This window comes from Brachionichthys hirsutus, chromosome 14, assembly GCF_040956055.1.
Source record: "Brachionichthys hirsutus isolate HB-005 chromosome 14, CSIRO-AGI_Bhir_v1, whole genome shotgun sequence".
In the NCBI taxonomy this organism is placed as follows: domain Eukaryota; kingdom Metazoa; phylum Chordata; class Actinopteri; order Lophiiformes; family Brachionichthyidae; genus Brachionichthys; species Brachionichthys hirsutus.
In genome coordinates this window covers 11,723,198-11,745,183 of record NC_090910.1, presented here as the reverse complement: position 1 = coordinate 11,745,183, position 21,986 = coordinate 11,723,198, and the positions used below count along the sequence as shown (strand labels likewise).

The window sequence follows — 21,986 nt, the reverse complement described above, 5'->3', positions numbered from 1 at the left end:
CTGCGTGCGGTTGTTCACCAGCGAACTGCGGAGCAGCTGCAGGGAGACAAGGAGACACGGAAGCGCACAAACACACGTGAACAAACTCCGAATGGGAGGATCCATCAAAGGCACGGACGCTAATGCAGAGTAAATGTTCCAGGGAGGCGCTGCTAAATATTGCATCGTGACCTCGGCGGACGACGACGCCGTCGGTCCTGGCGAGGAACATTTACGTCTGTGAAAAGGAAGAAATACAACAAAAACAACACAGAAGCATGTCAAATATAGCCATGAGACGTGGACCGGAGCGAACGGGGCGGCGCCTCCTCTGCAGGACGCACGCAATTGTACAAACACACCAGTTGAATGAGCACTTTTAAATCCATTTCAGACGGACCCCGCCTCGACTCTTAGGTAAAGCCGTTTTGCGCCGGTGCGTTCGGCCGACCAACAAAAAGGCTCGTCGGAAGCTTTTAAAGAAACGACATCACGGGCTTCATCTATAAGGAACATCCAGAAATGAAATATCTGACTGCAAAGATTACAATCCCTCTGGCCCCCCGGGGCGCTCTTCCTCTGAAGAGGAGCGCTGATGCACGAGCTGTAAATCCATCTGATGCTGTCAGAGAATTGATTGCAAGGGTGCGATTTCGCACACTTTTATTTTTCTGACGCTTGACAGCTTCGGCGAGAAAAGAACGCCGCACAATTCTCTCTCGTGACGATTACCCATCAGCCGGAGCGCGGCAGACGTGCCGGCGCGGCGTGCGGCGAGGAGAGGAAGCGAAGCAGGAAGAGGGCGAATACCTGGCTGGCACAGACTCAAAGATGGAACGTGTGCAGCTGGTGTAAGGAGCGAACAGACGCAGCGGGTTCGGGCTTACTGTTAAATGTCCTTCGTGGTGGTCAGGGAAGTGGATGAACAGGTACTCTGTGGCCACGAGCTGCATGATGGAGTCTCCCAGGAACTCCATCCTCTGGTTGTGGCCCCTGGAAAGGAGGAAGCAAGGACGGATGAAGAGAGGAGGATCGGGAAGCATGTGGGAGGTTACAAAACGGTGCGTGGGGAATGGAAATAGTCGCCGGGAGGAAATGGAAAGGTACGCTCTCTCGACAAATCTAACGGGCTTGTTGGATTCGAACAGAACGGGGAAGTCGGCTGATGTGCGTCTCACGGGTGGCCTCGGGGAACGCCGGCGCCGACAGGCTGCCTGAAGTAGCAGCCCTTCTGTAGGAAAACGCCAGGCTTTGATTGCAATTCAAAAGAAGCCTCGGCTGTCAAAAGCCCTTAGCCGGTGAAGCTAGCGCGCCGCCGTTATGCTACGCATCGGCTTTCCCGCCCCCCCATCAGTGAAAGCAGGTCATTAATTAAACAGAATTATAGATTAGCATTGCAGATGCAGGCTGGTGCCGCGCCAGGGCAGGCAGGGGAGTGTGGGTTTGGGGGGGGGGGGGGGGGGGGTACATGCAGCAGAGCACATATCCATCTATAGATATGAACTCCTCGCAGGAGGCGAAAATGTGAGATGAGAGAGCCGAAGATGCAGAGGTGCAAGACGAGGAGGATTCTGACATCAAAGAGAGGAAGGGGAGGTCAAAGTTTATGGTCCGATTTCTGCCTTTTATGGGAATAAATCAGAACCGGCGTCGAGCCGACAGATGCAGCCGCCGATGCAGCTCGGATGCTTCATTCGATTATTAGATCAGATATCACAAATATTAGGAACGCCTTCAGATTTCAGAAAATTATATATCATCATGGAAAACTTCAGGGGGGGTCCCTGTGATGAAGGAGTCTGAAGAACAAAGCGGTTCTGAGGAGGACCCCCCCCCCACACCTTCTCCACCTTTAGAAGACTCTTGCTTCCATCATCACTTCTCCTCGCCCACGTTGTTGTGTAAGACGGCAGAAGAGGAGGGAGAAATGAATAAATTCCAGTCCCTTAAACCTCAACAACAGCACTTTGAGAAGTGACGAACAAAAAACAACAACTTTGCAAACTTGCGCCGCTCCGACCGTCCACGGATTATTTCCAGAGAATTTTTTTTTTTTTTTATCTTATGCTTCATGTCGGCACCGAGTTTGTGAATCCTTTTCACTGATAACGGCAACAAAATCTATTCTGATTCTAAAGTCAAGTGTCAAAGTATGTAAATATAATCAGGAAAATGTCTTTAAAACTGCAGTATAAAAAGCGTACCGTGGGACTTTTTTATATATCCCAACGTTCTTATTTCTCCTGTATTCATGTAAAAGAAATTAAGGTGCAGGGCATTATTTTAGTGAAATAAAAAGCCCCCCAGTTCCCACTGGGCTAACTGGTTGATTAGTTAACTTCAGGACACAGCAACTTAAAAAAAAAAGTTTCTTTAAGGTCCAGATCTAAGCGCCATTCGCGGAGAAGGGACGGCGCCCGACGCACCGTCCCACATTAAAAATAATCACAGAGCTCGGTAATTAAAAGACTCGACACGAGAGGAAGAGGAGCAGAGGCTCGGCCTATGGGAGAGCTCCGTGGTCGTCCCGTACTTTGTCCGCCGGGGAGCGTTTGTTGGGAAGACACAGATTGAGAAAGTATAGCGTGAGATTCTTTTCTTTAGAGGATGCGGCGGAGATGAAAGGTAAAAAGATAAGTGACGGAGGAAGGAAAAGGGAGAGATGGTCGCTGAGCGAAGCGCCCACAAAGAGCCATCTCTTATTCGCCTCAACAGCAGAGGCACAATGCTCCGGGAAGGGGGGGGGGGGGGGGGGATTGAAGTAAAGTGTGGAGCCGAGGTTTTTACTCTCCTTCGACTTTGATCTCAAATACCTTCAACAGCCTCCCCGAAGCTCAGAAAGTGGGGCTCCTCATTTCTAACGCCTTTTTAGTTTTCCCTCGAGTTTTTAGGGGAATAATGTTAATGATCGGATAAATAACATTTTAATGAATCAGTGTCCAGCATGTCCGTCCATCATTCAATAAATCACAATAGTAGCAGACTGATTTAAAATAGAAAAATAAGCAACCTGAAGGAAACCGTTGGGGGGCACCACGCTCGTCGAGTAGTACAAAGTGTGTGTGTGTTAAATTAAATTGATTATTGGGGAGCTGTGGAGCTGTGGAGCCCCCCCCCCCCCCATCAAACCGGTTATGTACAGCGAAACGAGGGCATCACCCTCGGCAAGGGCGTAAAATAAAATCATTCTTTTGAAATTGAAAGAGCCAGAATCTTTATCGATTTCATTAAATGACTCCAGCTTTAGCGTGGCGTTAATGTATACGGTAAAGTATAAGAGCAGATTTAAATGTTTATAGAAGTCAAAGCTGGACGTGATGGAGGACGGATTCTTTTTCACCGACACTAAATCTTTTTAACAATCAGCTCTTCTGCTGTGAGATGGGGGGGGGGTCTCTCCGTCTCTGGAGGTAGAACCCCCCCCCCCACCACCACCACAACAGGGTCAGCCTCTTCCCTGTGCGGTCAGCATGTCCTTTTCATCCCTCTATAAAGTGAGAGGCTAAGGGCCGACCTGAGGCCCGTCTCCTCATCGTCCGACCTTCCCTGCGTTATCCGACCTCGTTCTTCACTCCCGCCACGGGCCCACTTCGGTGCAACCTTTGGTCCTCGTGAGCGGCCGTTGCCTCCGTGTCCAGCTTTCAAGTTGCTTCCATTTAGGTCAACCTGCCTCTGACGACTAAAGAGCGACCCTGAAATTACAATAAATTATTTCCTTTCTGCTCGCGGAAAGAGAAATCAGAGGTGAAGCTCGGCGGGAGACAATCAACTTCACTGACCATGAGTGGAGAACGTTCCGCATCGAGGCGACGGATCAGACGCTGTGCATGTTTTACACACACACACACACACACACACATGTGCAGCAATGTCTTTGTGACAAACCGAGGCAAGCAATTTCAGAACGCAGCCTGCCAATGAGATATCAAGCGGTGCGCTGCCAAGGCTAATTTGCTTTAGCTGTCAAACTCACAATTGTGTCGGGATGTAAAGCGCAGAAGTGAGATGAGCTTCAAAGAGCTCTCTTATACGCCGAAGACGGGAGTGAAATCTCTCATTAGTTCATGCATTTCCACGCCAAGGCGGCAAACGGCTCGCTCTTCTGCATCCGATCGTCGGGGGGAACCGGTTAATGCGAATGCTCAAAGTTGTCGCTGGACTTTGTAGCTTGGCTGACTATTGAAGAAATGTCACGGCGGCCAATGAGAGGGCAGAATCATTTTAAAATCAAGGCGTCGCCCTGCTGTGGAGCGCGCGACTATCAAAAGACGAGCAAACGGTTCAACTTCTGAACAAACCAGAGTGAAATATCAAATGAATGGTTGGAGAAATGAAACCTAACAGACAGGGAAAGACTCAACTACATTTCCCATAAGGCAGTGGGGTTATGGCCTCACCCGGTCCACGGTGGGAGAGGCGATGGCGAGGCGCTATGAACACGTAAAGGTAGTCTTAGCGGCTGCCAGAAGATGAATCGGCTGCGGGGGGGGGGGGGGGGGGTGAACATGATGTTTACGTGGGAGGAGGATGCAACAACAACAACAACTTAAAATGCTTGAGATGAAGCTCCCAGCATCTCCAATCATATCGTGTGCTATAATGCATCGCGCCTCATCACCTGAGGGGGAACGGCAGACAACGTCTGGCGACTTCCGCAGCATCCGGCCCGACCGGCGCCTCACTTTGCATTTTAATTGGTTGTAACTCTATTACCAACGAGCAAACGCTGACCGCACTCACAGGGTGAGGTGGTTAAAGCCCACGGTCCTCAAGGTGAAGGCCCTGGCCAAAAGGCGCATGTGTGTGAACAAGACTCCGATGGAGTCCTCGAAGCTGGTCAGTTTCTGGAGGACGGGGGACGTCTCGATCAGCTGCCGGTCCGTCTGCGGCTCCTGAACCTGGAGGGAGGAATCAAAGGAAACGTGTTTTAAACAACGGCCGAACAGCGAGGCGGAGATCCTTCCTGGGTCCGGCATGCTTAGCGGTGCCGTTGAGGTCTGAATATTTGTGCGGGCGTGTTCACCGACCGAATCCGAGACGGAATAAACCAAAGGGACAACAAGTGGTGAAGGACAGACGCTGAAATCTCTAAATAGCAAACGTGTGCACGGCTACAACCGACACGCGCGCCTCAAGGAGCCCCGATTCAGAACGGCAGAAGTCCCACGCCGCATGAGAGCGTCGAGTTCCTTCAAAGGAATGACCTCCTCAGCGTGGGGGGGGGGCTGATCGGAGTGTGTGGTTTTAGCTCTGCCTCAAAACAGACTCCAGCTGGAGTCAAACCGCTCTCTCTCCCTCTCTCCACATCTGGCGATTGAAACGGTCAATTAATGGCGGTGGCTCGATGTCACAGGAAGCAGAACAGGAGCGTCCCGCTTCGACTCGGAGTCCATTCGCTCGCGTCTGCGCCCATTAGAAGAAGAACCGACATGCGAGGAAGATATCCGCGTAGGCTCGGGGTGCGGAATTTCCTTACGGGTGCATTAATTAGGCTGCTTGAAAGATCTAATTGGTCTCTGTGAGGCGCAAGTCTCGTCTTGACCAAGACATCTTCTCCAAAGAAAACAGGAAATGCTTAGCAACATAATTTTATTTGGACACTCAAAGGAAACTAAAGCACATTCTGCTGACCTTTTTAGCTTGCTCAGTTTATCCACACAGTATTTAAGTACCCCCCCCCCCAAAAAAAAAGGCTTGTAAATTTCAGTCTCTTCTGAGGAAGAATACTTTTTGGTCTTTTCACGAGGAAATGACAGGTAAACACGTTTTTCTCGGCGTCTTCCACGGAGCATTTTAATTGGAGCGTCACCGGTAATGTCACGCCTCCATCTTTCACTTCATCATAAGGAACCTTTTACTTTCGGGTTCTGCTAATTAACAAAAGGCGCTGAATGTCAGGACTGACGGTATCTGGAGGGTGCAGCGCTCACGGGGCGCTAGCTATCCTTCAGGGAGGGGACGGCCTGCAGCAAGACTTCAAACGAAGAGAGGAGGGGGGGGGGGGGACAAACCAGCACAAACCACATTGGAAATGGCTTCAAAGCGTTTCTGCTCAGTCCGGGTGGGAAGCAGAATCACAGCCGAGGTCTGGTAAGACCAGAAACAGAGGCCTGACGCTCATGGATCTCCCCAATAGAACTAAATAAATGCTCAATCATAACCCCGACCCCAACGAAACGGGGGAGGCGGGGGTGGCGAGCGAGGTCAGGAATTACAACCCGCCATCCACTCAAATCCTGTTAAGCTTCGGCTCATCGCGCCGGAGGGTGACACCTTTGGTGAGTGTGTGTGTGTGTGGGGGGGGGGGGGTTCGCACCTCTTGTAATTAAAGAATAAACTATAAATTGTGAGCGGCAGCCTTTACCCGTTGTGTGAAACTGGTCAGACGCCATCAACTCAAAGCAACCAAGAAGCTGGAACAATTTAACAGGCGTTGCCCCGACTGGCAGGGGGGGGGGGGGCGGGGGCATCCGAAGGAAACCTCAGCCATGCGGCGTGGTAATCAGGTAACAGCGCTGGAGCAGCTAATGACTAGTCATGCTTGACACTGTGGAGGTCCGTTCCCCCCCCCCCCCCCCCTCGCACCACAGAGCGGTTGCAGCGCTGACCCCGGAGCTCCACCACCGCCGGGCCTCGGCAGGAAACCAGGCAGCTGCGTACAACGGGCTTATTCTTAGCTCGAGATAACAACACCGGGGCGCGCCGCTGGATGCTCATCATTTGGGGATAAAAATAGGGAAGGTGAGGTGGCAAAGAAAAGAAAGCGACGTTTAAGGGCAAAAGCAAAGACGTGGCGTTAATTTAGGAAAGACGTGGATCTGCAGAAATGATTGTACGAAGACGCGGCATCGCTCACGCACACGTAAACTGTGCATGAGTAAACTGCTTAAAGATGAGTCTCGGCACACACACAAAGGAACACTTTCTCCACACAAACACATCAGAGAGAAGGATGCCTGACGGTCCCCGGAGGCCTCATGTGATTCGGGACTGTAATCCTGTTACGGCATCTTTGATCTCTTCTTCCAAATCCTAATTTCAAACAAACACTGTTGACATGTTCAATGTTTCTGGGCAGATCATGCAAAGCAAAGAACGGCAGAAACGAGAGAGAGAGAGCGCAAAGAATGGCGAGGAGGAAGGGAGACGGAGATAATGAAAAAGCGGATTAGGGTCTCGACCAAACCGGAGAGCAGCGAGACGCGAGGGCAGAACAATGGAGACCAGTGGAAGGCTACCGGGGGCCTTGTGACAGCTATAAAGGAACTCAGGCAGCCTCAGGCAAAATAACAGCTTGCCCACCTCTGTTAGCCGCACACACACACACACACACACACACACACACACACACACAGGGGCGAAACATACGTCCAGGCAAGAGAAACTTCAAAGATGGGAGAACGCTTTTGTGTCTTGGGGGGGGTGAGGTGAGTTTTAATGAGAGGTACCAAGCCAAAATAAACATCAATAATAAAACATATCTCAACCAACCTGCAGGGGGTGCAGTGGGTAGTGGAGCCAGACCTCCCGTAGGTTCTGCAAAGACAGAGAGGGGGGGGGGGGGGGGGGGGGGGATGACAGTGTGAGGGACATCATTGCAAGAAATAAATCGAAAAATAAAACCAAGTAGAAGCTGCTTCATCAGACGCACCAGGATTCATAAAATAAAGTAAATGGACTATTTAAATTCACCCTTTAAGCCGACGTCTGACATCACAGCAGCCTCTGAGCTAACAGCGCTAACACACGCGCCATCTGCAGGTGCATTCAGTCATCTGTGGTTGGGCTTTGATGTCGTTTTTACAAGCTCCACTTATTCTTCCGTTGTTGGGGAGGACTTTTGCTAAACGGTGGCGTCGCCCGGCTGGGAGACGGTGACTGAATATTCATTCTTCTGGGGCTTCAGATCCAGAACACATCATTTGCATTATAAAGGTGGATTTTTCAGTATTTGTTTCTTTTGTTACGTTTTAATTAGCCTTGGATTTTATATAATGTATAATGTATAATGGTAAAAGCGAAAAGGTTAATCTCTTATTGTGCTGCAGAGCAAACCTTTAAACCGACAGCGGTTCTAGTCAGCCAGCGAGCTCGGTTGGAATGTGAGCTACAGGTAGAGTTTCTGTCGACTTCCTTATTCCCTCATTCTGATTTGTGTAGTCTAATAATCTGAGAGTGCGTCGTGTGAGCTGCAGGAAGGTGGGAGTGAACCATCAGCACAGCGCCCTTGGACCCATTTATCCGTTCTTATCTCGGGTAAAGCTGCGTACGCCCCGGCTACGGAGGCTGAAACAAGCTGCAAACACAAACGTGACATAACAACACCCCATGGTTGGAAACTGAAGAGCCTCTTCAGCTTCGGGGGGAAACAGAGACAAACATCCTAAAGGTGCTCAATATTTATTCTGCTTTGCCCTCTGCCAGCCAGAAAATCCTTCTTTGTTTTGTTTTTAGCAGCCAAGTCCTCGGCTACGTTCAGAAGCTGCTTCCATTAGCACGGAGTGTAAAGCCGGTTCATCAGAGCTCTGTCACTGCCATGGCAGGACAAGGGTTAAAAAGAGCAACTGTTTGCAGCGTGAGAGCAAAACAGACCGGCTGAAAGAGGCTGCAGCGCTTTGGGTCAGGTCGTAATTGGGCGTGGGTTCAGTCCTCCACTTCTTCTTCTCTCGTTTGATGGATCGCCGAGTGCAGCTTTGAAAAGACGGGTGGGACTATGCGCTCCGGAACGCCAAGAGGAACGACGACAACTCTGTCCCCAGGAAGCTACAATTCAGTATTTAGGATTCTTATATATATCCTTATAGGGGGGGGTCATTTCTTAGACCCAGTGACCCACCGGCGGCCCCAACAGGACGAGGTGGGAGACCAGCGCATGGGGCAGCTTCTCATTTTCAGACCAAGCGGTGTGTATATCACCCGCCCATTGAGGAGACAGGCTGTGTGTGGGGGGGGGGGGGGGGGGATCTGAGCAGAAGGCAGGGTGGCAGGGTGTCAGGGCGAGCTGTGGGGGGGGCATTCAGAGGTGTGTCTGACAGCGCTAGACTCCACCCGCCTGTGGAGAGAAGTATCTGGCGAGATCAACATGTTTCCCTAACGCCACTCTGAACTAACCAGACAAGATTGAATGGCAGAGAGGGAGGGGGAGGGGGAGGGGGGGTGTCATAAATAGAAAAAGAGAGAGGGAGTAGAAGCTGTGGCTCAAGTAGTTGCCAGGGACAACGCCAGTCAGAAGCGGTTTTGGGCCTGGGGTGTAATGTTGGCTGAGTCATCGCTGTGATGGGGATGTGGCGAGCGCCTTTAAAGTACCGCCGCTCAGGTGTTTAAACGGTTCCGGAGGATAAACCTCCAAAACCGCCTCCGGCCTCCGGGGACAGTCAGCAGCATCCTGTGGGTGCCGCGTCTCCTCAGCCCATCCAGATGGGACACATCACCGCGACGGATGATCAAAGATTCATGCCCGTGGTCAATACATAGGCACACAATACATGCGTTGCAGTGGAAATCCACATTTAAAGCGATGCAGCTCAGGACGAGCGGGCGCGTGAGGAAGATGAGATCAGGCAAACGGCAAAAAGCCAGAAAGAACAGAGAGGGAAGTTAAGCGCGCAGAAGTTGCTTCGGCTTGTGATCAAGGCTCCTGATTAAAATCTGTCCACAGGGTGAGCGCGACTCGCCCACATGCTGTATATAGACCCGCACAGCTAATGTTTCAATTACAGCCGCTGCAAAGACAAGACAGACAATGATTAAGCCGGCATCGAGTGGGGATTTAAGAACAACAGCCGGCTGCCTTCTCCCTTCTCCCTGCTCTCTCTCCCTCTCAGCGCTACGAAGGTATAATTACTGGGGGCACAAATCATCATGTGCAGCAGCTGAATCACAGCCATTTGGAGGATGAAGCTCTTGTGCTACAAACAAGGGAGGGGGGGGGAGAAAAAACATATGCAAACATGTTTGTTTGAATGTCAATTGCCTTCCCCGTAATGAGAGCGAAATGAAAAGCAACTGAAATTGCCGACGATCTTTTAAGGTGGGCTTCAATCAGCGCTGCCATAACCCATGTGGGAGATAAAAAATAAAAGCGTAGGGCTCACAAGCCATCTGTAAATAGGGAACGCCAGCATGCCCCCCCCCCCCCACCCACCCACTCATGGGATTGTTGGCCATCAGTGATTGGGACATAATGGCCAAAATCCATCGCTTCTTGACAAATTGGTCTCCAGCTAGAGGCTGCCAATCAATCCGTCAAACGGGGGTAGTGCAGCGGAGAAATCAATGAGAGATAGCGTCGCTGGTCAATGCAGACATAAAAGCCGCCCCGAGACCAAAACATCGTTTTCTTTCAGCCGAATGGCTCAAGGTGATCTTTGAATATTGGAAAAACTGTTGTCAAAAGCCTTTCTTGGAGCTCGCGCTGTGATTTCTGGCTGAGGTGACGAGCACAACTTTTTACGATCCGCGCGAGTGCGGAGTGTGTGCGCGACTGAAAACGGGAACATTCATCCATTCTCGGAGCTACAAGGACAGACGCTGAGAGAGAGCAGGCTAGTCGTAGCGTAGCACGGACAGCAACCGAGTGGGGCCACGGTGAATGGATGAATGGAGGCGCATATATAATGAATGTTTAAGCATGTCTCCTGCAGAAAATAGAAATGAAAAATAAAAATGGACGTCGTTATAAGAAGGAATACAAGCCGACTGATCCGTTTTCATTTTGGATTGTGGAGGTCCTGGCATGGAGACGGTCATCAGCCCGGCCTTCTGGCGTACCGAGAGACCACGGCGATATCACAGGCAATCATCGTTACCAGATATAGTTCAAACTTGATTTGCAACCATTCAATTCCGAATACGTAGCGCCGCTGCTAGCATGATCAGAACCCGGGGCATCGACCATCGCTGCTTGAGGCAGCTGAAAGCAAGCTGCTGCTCTAAACCCTTTTTTTGGCAGACGTCAGGGAGGCTAGAAGGCGGCTGCGATGACACACTGCCAAAAACAATAAAAAATGGCCGTCCTGGCGCCATGGTGACCGTCTCAATTGTCAGAGCGACGTGTGTCACAGTTGACATTTAATCGCTTACGCTTGTGTGACGGGGTTAATAAAAGCTAACGGATTAGCTCGCGGGGCCGCTAGTGAGACTGTCATTATAGTGATCGTTCCTCCAAACAGCCCCCCCCCAGGACGGCGCGGCCGCATCGCTAACTGCTCCTACCGATATTGCACTGCTGCCGAGTCCAGGTTGGGAGCAATGGAGCAGCTCCCCCTGAAGAAGTCGCTTCCTTTCCTCTCTGCGGATGGTTTAATAACCTGCACAGTAATGTCATTATCACATTAGCAGCCATTGTTTCCTCTGGGCATTGTGTGCAATGACGCTGCGCCCCCCCCCACCCCATCCTCTGCAAATAGCCCTGTTGTTTGGCAGCCGGCGCGGCAACAAAGGTGATGCGTTGATAGAAAAACAAGTGGATGGGAACGACTGTTGTGCTCCAGCCATGAATGCCACACCAATTAGGGAATAACAGAGAGGAAGGAAGAGGAAAGAAACCGGGCGGGGGGGCGGGGGGGTTAGGGGTAGAAGGTAGAAACGATGCGCGTGCTTTGTTTTAGGTAGTCTACCACTGGAGACTCGGTGCTTTTGTGTCACCTTGTCATAAGAGGACCGGAGCAAAACATCTGCGGAGGCAATGATATCTCGGGGTGTTAGAGACGGAGAGGGAGAATGTGGAAAACAACAGGGAGCAAGAGAGAGATACCAGGCGCCATCCTGTTGCTACGCACAGACAAAGGCGGGCCATGAGACCGATAACCGGCGGTTGAAAGGAATATCGCACGGACAAGCAGCGGCGGGAAAAGCGTTGAGTTTGATCGACAAAAGAATCGAGAGGGAGTGGTTCGGTTCAGCTACCGAAGAGCGGTGGAATGTCCAGGAAGCTGGAAGGAATGGTGCAAACCCAGTCTGCCCATCGCTCAGGTCAGCCACGCCGCCTTCCCCACCCCCACCCCCACCCCCACCATCATCATCATCATACCACCCGGATGGCTTGGCTTTCTGGGCTGTGTCCATCTGTCTCCTCTCAGCGGCGTATGACAGAGCAGCCATCAGGAAGATTCACGGGGGGGGGCTCTTTCAACTCTCATACCCTCAAAAGTTTCCAAACAAAACTGGACAACTTTCTTCTGGGGAACATTGCAGCCAAATTAGCATGATCTCCCAGCATGCATAGCTCTTTATTAAGAGCGTAGTCAGACCTTGATTGGTTGGTTGCACTTAATACCGATAGCTTAAGCTATTACCATCAAATAAACACTGACCTCTTTTCTGTGCTCCGATTTGCATTGTCCATTTATAAAGGATTGTCACGCTGTGATTGGCTGTCAGAATGGCGGTGACACACTTTCATCCCCTTGAACAGCACACGTGTGATCAGGTACCGGCAGTTGTTTACCTCTGACATGGCGGTGAAGTCTTCCCCGACGTACTTGGTTGGTTTGTTTGGTAAGAGGATTAAACAGAAACCACTCGACTGAAACGCGACGAAAGGACGAGACTCATGACGGGAACTATTTATTATTCAGTTATCGGTAGAAGAGTTAAAAATAAAAAATAAACTTATGAGACAGAAAACTCCCTCCTCATCAAACGTGATTTTTAGTGCTTGGATTTCATTAGCTTGTTTTTTTTATCCTTTCTTTACTCGTTCCACATGGTTGCTCCATATGGATGTTCTAAAGCATGCCTTCGTTTCCTCTCGTCAGAAGGACACTCTTGTGACGCATCCTATCATCAATTAGACCGTCATGGAGACATGCAACATCTGGTATCTTTTATAGTCTTCGGATGCTGATGTATTTCTTTTCGATGAGAAGACATGTTTGGTTGTGCACGTTTACCCTAATCAAAAATATATATATAAAAAAAATCTGAACAGGTGTCTCCATTTTGGTTTGATACATTTCTGTATGAATCCCGAATTAACAAACACTCAGTGGCCATTTAAAGCAACATTTTGGCCAAAATAAATGCAAATACTGACTCACTCATCAATTATTCATGCCTCCTAATCTTTGTGCACATCGGCGCACACAAAAAGGACTTGAGTGCAAGCGTGAGCTCGGAGAGATCTCAGCGTCCGGGACTGGTACATTTAGAAAAACATGCAATGTGTGAGAGCGAGCTAAAGAAAAAGGAAATTCTTCTATAGCGTCTCCATCTCAATAACCGCTGTGTGCATAAGCATCTGCGATTCATGCAAATACACATCGGCTGTTGGGAGACAAAGGCAGAAGCAAAATAAGAGCTGAGTAATAAATGTTATTGCTTACCTCGCTGTTGAAAAGCAGTCTACCAAAGAGCTGCCGGCCCTCCTCCAAGCCTCCTTCCAAGTACACAGCACCTGGGAAATAAGAGGAAAAGACGTTACTGAGGATGAATAAAATCTGGAAAATACATCTCAACCATTTTAGGGGAACTTCCTATTAAAAAGGTGAAACCAGCAACCGCCGGTACAAAAGGAGCTATGAGAAGCAAGGCATTCCACCAGTGCACCGCTGGTCTACGGTCCTTCCAGCAACTCTGAGGCAATTCCAGACTCTAAATTAACTCGACTCCGAAATGAGTTATAATTGCTTTATTAAAAGTAGGGGTGCATTTTTATTGCTTTTTTGGCAGAGAAATGACCTGAGGGTTTTTTTTTTTTTTAGCAGATCCACCTCCTCCTTGTTTGAGAGCAAGAGAATGAGAAGGAGGAGGAGGAGGAAGAGGAGGACATGAAGGGAAGGCTGAATCACCATACAATGAAACAGATCTGGTCAAGGTCACATAAAGATCAATTCACCAACTCAGAGCGGCAGGATGAGCCCGTGTCACGCTTCGGTAGGAATAAGCTTGGAATAACACGGACGATCTGCCGTGGACGTCCTGCTCGAACGCCAACACAAACACACACACACAAAAGACAACAGACAAAGACAGGAATTCAATAGAGCAATGGTCTCGGATTGCAAGAGAGAGAGAGAGAGAGCTGCTGTCACAGCTGGCAAAGAACAACACGAGGATCTCAAGTTCCTCTCTGAGAATCACATGCAGCAAACCCGAGTCGGCTCGTCTTTGTGCATCCTGTTGTTCTGCCGGCCTATTGTTTCTACCTAAATCAGCGGAACTATCATGGTGTCTTTAAGCGCTGTACAACTCCGCGCCATCACACTTAGCGAGGCTCATTCAATTTGGAAAGCAATAACCACCTGGCAAATTGGGTATACAATCGTGCAGCGGTTTTTATTATGTGCATAAATGAGCCCGTGGAAACGGGGCGCGGCGCGGCTGCAGGACTAAATGTGCAAACTGCTTTCATGGGCGACATCAAAAAACATACGAGGGATTCATCATCTGGGGAGGGAAACTGCTTTCAGATGGCTAACAGGCCATTTACACGCACGCGCGCACACACACGCACACACACACACACACACACAAACAATGAAGATGCAGCCTACATAAGCAAAACCATGAAAATAAAAAACAAACACACAAACAAAGCACCGAGCACAAAGGCAAACAAACGCACGCCCACTCGATGCGCCTTTCATGCCCTTTACGTCGGAACAGTGCGGGAAATCAGCCGTTGCCCAAATGTTCGTAAAATTTGATTAAGCCCGACAACTTTGTCTCACCCCAGGAGCCACTTTGGCAAGTGACGGGCTCTCGCTGATTCGGAGCCCCCCCCCTCCCATCATAAAACCTCAGCTGAGTGGTGGAAGAATGAAAGGCACCGTTACTGCGGTTTTTAAGCAAGGATCAAACCCTATAAATCTCCACTCCTCTTGAAGTTGTCGACACACAGCGCGCCGCTAAAACCTTCGGCAGATGTGCATCGGCGAGGAAAGCCTCTGTAATCTCGGCGTGACGGTGGCGAGCGTCTCGCTGAGGCCGACCGCAGGCCCTCGCCGTGGAAGCGGATCTTCACAGGATGTTTCCCACGGAGCATCAGGGCCTGATATTTGCGGGTTTATCATAAGGGCCTCGGTTGCAGACGCTGCTACGCCGCAGATGTTTCCTCTGGAGACCAGCTGTGGAAGGAAATTCCCTCCCTTTCGCAGACCGACTTTTAACAGTCGTTCAACCAGCATTCATACATCGCACTCGCGTGTGTGAGCGCCGATAACGCCGGGCGGGAGGTGCAGAAAGTGGTTTTCTCCATGATTTGATGACACAGCAGATTTTGAAAGTTCCGAATGAAGCCCTCAAAGTCATTGAAAGTTATTTTAAAAAACTTTTTTCCAAGAAGCAGGCTGAGGAAGGAGGGGGCGGAAACCAGGAGAGCCTCAAGAGATTTATAAAAGTATTAAAAATCTCAAAGCAACACCTTACGCGTCAATCAAAGGGCTCGTGTGAACCGAGATATGCAGTTAATTCTAACGAAAACACTCGACAAGGCGGCTGTCCGTGCAAAGAGTGTGCCCCAAAGCAAAGCCCATCAAAATGCACGACTTGCCACAATCATTAAACGTAGATCTGTGCTTCCCAGCCATCAGCCTGCAGGACTTGCAGCTCACGCCCCTTGCAGCTCACGCCCTGAACGCGCAGCGGCGTGCAAAGACGTCCACTGGAAACGTGCTCAGAGAAGAGCTCCTGCTTCCTCGTTTAAAAAAAATACAAATAAAAAGGTGGCTCAGGCATCTGGGTAGGACGCCCGAGGGTTCGGAGGCTTTCTGCTGGGGATAGGAGACATCCGGAGAACCCTCGCCGCCACCCGGCATAAGAAGATGAAAAAGCACGGCTGAATGGAATCAAACTACGCTTTCTTCTTTAATTTATGCTACGAATGTTTTGATGAATCGTCTTTACACTTTGGCGACCTTCGACCTGGTGACGGCGGGCTAGCGGTGGGTCCCTGTGGAACCATTTTTTTTGTGGCGTATCCTGCACCACTGCCAGTGGAGCCGATAGCGGCACGATGAGGCTTCTTGTTGCTTTGGTGCGTCTGCGGCTCGATAAGCGTGGCTGTTTCCTCCGCCTTTGAACTGGACCCGCAGCCTAATGGAACTCAGCTGTAAGCTGACAAATTACCGACTTCGCTGTGGAAATTTGATAAAGGTCGGAAGAGAACGAACGCGAACAAAGTTTTCATCTAGTGCGGCGCACAGAATATCAGTCACGGCCACAGACAGCCCGCCAGTAATGAATCCCCACATCCGTCACGAGTCGAACCCAGACGGCCGCGCCGACCGCTCGCCGTTGTGTTTAGGAATAGAATTCCAATGTCTGTGGGCTTTCAGTGACCAATAAAAGCCAGAGTCAGGGGCCGATGAAACACCAGCAGCCGACAGTCACATTAATAACCCGGAATGAATTATTCAAAAACGCTCAGGCTCTAATCCATCAAATAATATATTAAGCCGCTCCCTCTCAGTCCGACGGGGGCCGGAGCTGCAGACAGACAAAGAAAGCTGCACGTTAAAAAGGTAAAATAAAAAAAAAACAAGTACAGTCGAACCGAACCAAAACAGGGAAATAGAAAAGAACTAGAATAGAAAGTGACAAAGGCAGACTGAGTGCATTGTAACATCAAACGTCTTCGGAGAGGGGAGGGGGTGGGGGGGCGAAACGGAAAAAAAGAAAAAGGAAAAGGGAACCAACGACCGCTGCCGCAATTAACAAAGGGAGCAGCGCTCGCTCGGCGAACGCACCGGCTGCTTTGTGCGTGAATCTGATATTCAGCAAGTGAGAGATAATCCTTTCTCTCCGTTCTTTTAATAGGAAGAGCTTAGAGAGGGTCCCTCACAAAGGTTCGCCATCTGCATCCCCCGTGGCTGCTGGCAGCGTATAATCCACAGATCAACTGTACAAGGAAATTAAGCCCGTAAAAAACAGAGTGGGACCGCTTTCCTTCTTAGCGCCATTCTTTTCAAACAGTTTGGTAAGAAGGAAGCGACCGTGGCTTATCAGTGAAGAGGACCTGAGAGGAGGGGGGGGGGGGGGGGTCTGAAGATGGAGGGAAAGTGGGCAAGATGGAAAGTCGGAGAGAGAGGGGAGGGAGGTTTGGTACAGAATGGGAGGCGTACAGGCCAAATGAGCCCAAATGAGAATGGCCCCCGCCTGCAGAAGTTAATGACAGCGGATCAGGAAAGCAAGATTTTCATTCAACACTTTGAATTATTCAGGGGGCAGGGCAGCAATTTGCATTGCAGATGCCGTTGCTTTTCATTCCTCTACTGCTGCCTCCATTCCTCTCCAGTCCTCCCTCTCTTGAGCGAGAGAACGACCCTGCCTTAGGGTTAGGAAAAGAGAGAGAGAGAATTCCGTCCACACAAAGCCAAAGATGATCTACCGTTACCAACAAAGCCCAGGTTCAACGGTCACCGTGGCAAAGAAACAAATAAATCACGGGTCAAAGAAACACGCGCGCCAAGCCGCTCGAGCTAGCCAGCGGGGACTCGGAAATATCACAGGCGTGTCAGCTTCCATCACGCCTTTCAGAAAAGGAGACGTTTGAATTCTACGGTTGTGCTCAAGGAGCAAAAAATAAAGCGTCTAAATAAAACGGCGCAGCAACGCAGGAGTGCGTGTCTGTTGATGTGGCGGCGCACGCCGGCGTTGGAAAAGTGGTGGTCTGACATCGCTGTCAGACGGCGTCGCATCCTGCAGCACGCGTTAGCGATCAAGGTACGAACTGTAAGGAGAAAATCGCTCTGTGTTGAAGGAGCTGGGAATGCTGGTGGGGGGGGGAGATGACAGAGCGACAGGATGACTCATCATCTACGCGGCATCCATCTTTCACCTTATAACACCCAAATTCGAGATCACAGGAGGAAAATGAAAAGAGCGAGACGGAGGAACACAAAGAGACGGGAGAGGGTGGAGACGGATCGACTGCTCCGTGACAAGGTGACAAAAAAAGACGACAAAAGTCTCAGCCAAAGAACTTCACACGGCGCTCTCCATACAAGCGACTTTCTGCATCTCAAATCTGTGCGTGTGTGTGTGTGTGTGTGTGTGTGTGTGTGTGTGTGCGCGCGCGTTGGCGGTGATGCGTAATCTAAAAGCCATCACAACAGGATGCTCTCCGACAGCGGTTAGCTCACCGGCTCCTTTACGCCGGCGTCGTTCTTTATTCATCGCTTTCATTACGTTCAAATTTGAGGAAGTGAAACGAACGAGAGGCGTTCCAGTGTCACGGCGCCGCGGCGACAGAACAGATTACGACTCCGTCTCAGCCGATAATGAACCCGTAACAAGGACGAGGCCCGAGGGCCGACGGGGGGGCACAGTCAGTCAGCACTTTCCCCGCCGCTCAGCGGGAGGGGGGGGGGGGGGTGGAGACGATTTCTTTAAAGCCACCCGCTTTCCGTATCTAGCATCAGGGGATGGCTCAACTGGTTCAATCAAGATGGCGAGAAGATGAGGAAAGCTGCCAACTCCGCAGCTCTCCAGGAGCGAGGCTCGGCTTAGCGCTGCCCACAGGGCTGGACAGAGAGGGGGGGGGGCGCCTCCGAGAAAATGTCATGGGTATCAGTGGATGCGGTTTCCTAATCGCTCCACATACTCAAACAACTGCTAGCGCCACGAGCAGCAAGCCTGGGCGTGTCCAGCCGGGGGCCGGACCGCATGCACACATTTACATATTTAGTTCCCTCTGCGGCGCCACCGGCCCGGTTTGACCTCACCGATCAGAGCCTCGAAGCAGTTGGCCATGGCGTGTCGCAGGTCCGACTCCCGGCACAGGTCCGGCCCGTGAGCGTAGAGCATGAAGCGGTCCAGCTCCAGCTTCTGTAAAAGACAAACACATTCATATCAGCGCTCCGCCACGGACGCCTCAGTAATAGCCTCTTGAAAACGTAATAGAATCGGCTTTGGTGTTGCACACTTTCACGGGCGCTCCGTGGAAAACAAGACCCGGAAAAAAAAAAAAAGAAAGAAAGGGGGCCAAAGAACTCGAGGGAAATGAAAAAGATTGCCTGCCATCACTGGAAAAGGTTCTACTTCACGGCACTGACAGATGTGCTCGCGTGTTGTCCAGCTGTGGCGTGATGCACTAAGCTGGCACAGGAGGAAAGCGTGCACGACACGACGCACGCATACACACAAACGCACACGCAGATAATCCCTGGATGAACAGTGGCGACCTTCATTCTGTCGGAAGAGCAGCGAGAACCGCTTTTATAATAACGCACATCAGTTCAAGCTGCAGGACGAAGTGAAAAGAGCTGGAACCCACCAAGCGATGACGCACAGACGCCATCAACGTGCGCTAATAACGTCTCTCTACCAACGCCACGATGAACTGGACACAACGGCGTCGAGTATTTAGCTACCCCGAGGATGGAAAACGTACAGAAATGTAGAGAAACAATAAATAATTCAAGGCTACGCAACATCAAGGTAGGAACGGATTTGGATGGGAGACAGCATGCCCCCCCCCCCCCCCCGCCCCCGACTGACAGCGTTGCAAGAGATTTAATAGCTGAACAGTTGTTTCAGAAACAAATAGAAGAGATGAAAAGGAAGCGCTGGCAGAGAAAGGCGAGGAAGAGTACGAAAGGAACCGGGAAAAAGAGCATCAGGCAGGAAATGCTGAGCTTGCATTTACCGTAACGTGAACAAGTGGGTCGCAGGAAGTATTTCTCCGAGCCGAGTCAGAAGGAGCCCAACTCGCTGCCCTGGCAGCGCACCACAGACGGATGCCCGGCAAAGACACAGTCAGGGTGCCATTTAATTACGGCTGGTAGCCGTTGGTGGCAGCCCCCAGCCCCCCCGTGATTCCACGCCCAAATTAAATCACGATTCATAAATACCCCGGCTCCGAGGGAAACCATCTAGACTTTCAAGCCTTCCAAGCGGAGTGGGGGGGGGCGATGGTGCCGTTGCTCGCTAAAGATATTTTCCGAGAGATAATTGTTAAGTGTTCTTGAGCAGACGGCGTTAGAGGAGGCCGGTAAGCGAGTTGGCGACGGCGGGCAGATTGAAACAAGCCACACTGCTACGCGGCGCTAACGCAGATCCAGGCGGCTGCAGCTTTGTATTCAGCGGGGAGCGACATGAAAGATTGAAGATTTTAATTGCTTTCTCCACGTCGCGGGACGATTATTGTTGGGTTCCTTTTGCGAACGTGCCAGTCGGTGACGCTCGGCTGTTCCACGCTGCCAGCCGGAGCGAGGAGGAGCGAAGCGATAACAGGAACTGAAGAGTGGTCGACGAAGACCACGAGGGGCCACCTGGGGGGGGGGCACCCAGGCCGCACTCGTCTGGTCCTCCAAAACAATAACCTTTTAACTCCAATTACAAACCTACAGGGGCAAAGAAAGGTTAGGGATGGCAGAAAGACAAATCTGTCTTCCCCCCCCCCCCCCCCCCCCCCGAGTATCCCCTGAAAACGAAACAAAGCCATGAGAGGCAAAGAGCGAACAATACCCCCCCCCCGTCTCAAACGGGCTCTGCTGGAGGTTCCCACCGTGGCTTTGCCCCGGAGGAGGCGAGCTTACCTTGGCTAGCATGGCTAAGTGCTGGTTCTGCACGATGGCTGTTCTGTAGGTGGCCAGGCCCCCCTCCTCCAAACCCGGAAAAAGGTAGTACAAGTGGACACTGTGGACACAGAGGACAGGCACAGTCCAGAAAACAGCATGTAAGATTTATAGTTGGGAGACATTCCAGGTTGCTTCAGTGTCTTCATGGTCAAACTTTGGGTTGGTCAAACTTTCTCTGCATTTCTATTGTTATCTGCTGGAAGTTATTCTTCTGGGGCCTCATTACGGGATAAAAGAATCCTAACCGCTCGTCCTACTTTAAGTTCGGCCAAAGGTACGGTTTTCCTCCCTATTACAACAGGCAATTCCTAAACGTGCGGCCGTTCCCCGTCTCCGTTGTCGTGCTGCCTTTGCAAGCAGTTTGAATGGAGATTTCAACTTACCTCCTGGATTTCTAACCTCGGTGGGATAGATCTGGAAACCATTAAATTAATTCCCTAATAAATGATAAATAATTTATAAAGGGACAGCAGATTAATAGAACTGACTCTCACCGTCACCGTCCAACTAAAGCCCTGAAAGACATCCTAGAACCAGCTGAGCTCCTCTCAGATAGAGCTTTGAGTAACGAGGCCCAAGAGATGAACAAAAATAAGAATTTGCTTGGTTATAAGTAAGTTAACGAAGTTTAAAAAGTAACTTTGATGTTTATTTTATGCTGCCTCTTCCCCACATTCATCATTTTTCTTTTTTCCTCCAACACCACCTAATTAATATTTCAAGCGCTTTCAGCCGTCGCAGGTCGGCGCTGGAACCCAGAGATGACCGAATACGCTCCGGTGGTTCCACAGCTGGGTTCCGTGCGAGCAGGTTCCATTTTCATTACGGCCCGGCATCTCCCTACTCGCGCCGTATCATTTGATTTCATTTGAATTAGAACAGGCCATTGAATTCAGTCATTTCTCATCAATGGGGAGGGAGGCAAGCAGGTGGCGTTCTGCTTCCCAAATCCACACGAGGTCCATTCGTCAGGCTGAGGCGGTTTTAGCGTGGAAACAAAACACTTGGAATTAAGAAGAAAAAACACTTAGCATAATTGAAAATAATTTGACGTGGGACAGTTGGTTTGCTGGTTGTTGGTCATTCGAGGCCAGCTAACGTGGCGCGCTAGCTTAATCATCATAAACACAACGTCCAAGCTGCATCACGAAGAAGGCCTGACCCTTGGCCGTTCATCGAGAGGACGTAAAAAGCTCGTCAACACAAGTTATTTTAATTATTTTAATCGCAACATGTACAATTACCGCATCTTTAAAAACGTACCTGACATATTATAACCCTCCCCGGCGAGGCGTGCGCTTTTTAAGAATGGAAGTTCACAGATATTGCAGGGCGACTTGTGTTTTTTACATCATCTGCTTAACTCCCAGCGTTGGAGTTATCGAAACGTGCAGAATATTCTGCCGGCTGGACAGCAGCTAGCCTCTACGGGCAGCGCGCCCTGGGGGGGCACGAGGCACTCGGCTGGATCTGCTAGCCATTTAA

At 50.4% G+C, this 21,986-nt stretch overlaps 1 protein-coding gene across 1 annotated transcript in view; it reads right to left on the bottom strand.

Moving 5' to 3' along the window:
* The window catches only part of drosha (drosha ribonuclease III), a 52,557-nt gene that overhangs the window by 8,355 nt on the left and 22,216 nt on the right, over window positions 1-21,986 (bottom strand). Inside the window, 7 exon segments of the mRNA XM_068748286.1 lie at window positions 5-36; window positions 867-972; window positions 4,720-4,877; window positions 7,471-7,515; window positions 13,305-13,375; window positions 18,645-18,747; window positions 20,460-20,559. Of these exon segments, the coding sequence (XP_068604387.1) occupies window positions 5-36; window positions 867-972; window positions 4,720-4,877; window positions 7,471-7,515; window positions 13,305-13,375; window positions 18,645-18,747; window positions 20,460-20,559 (615 nt within the window).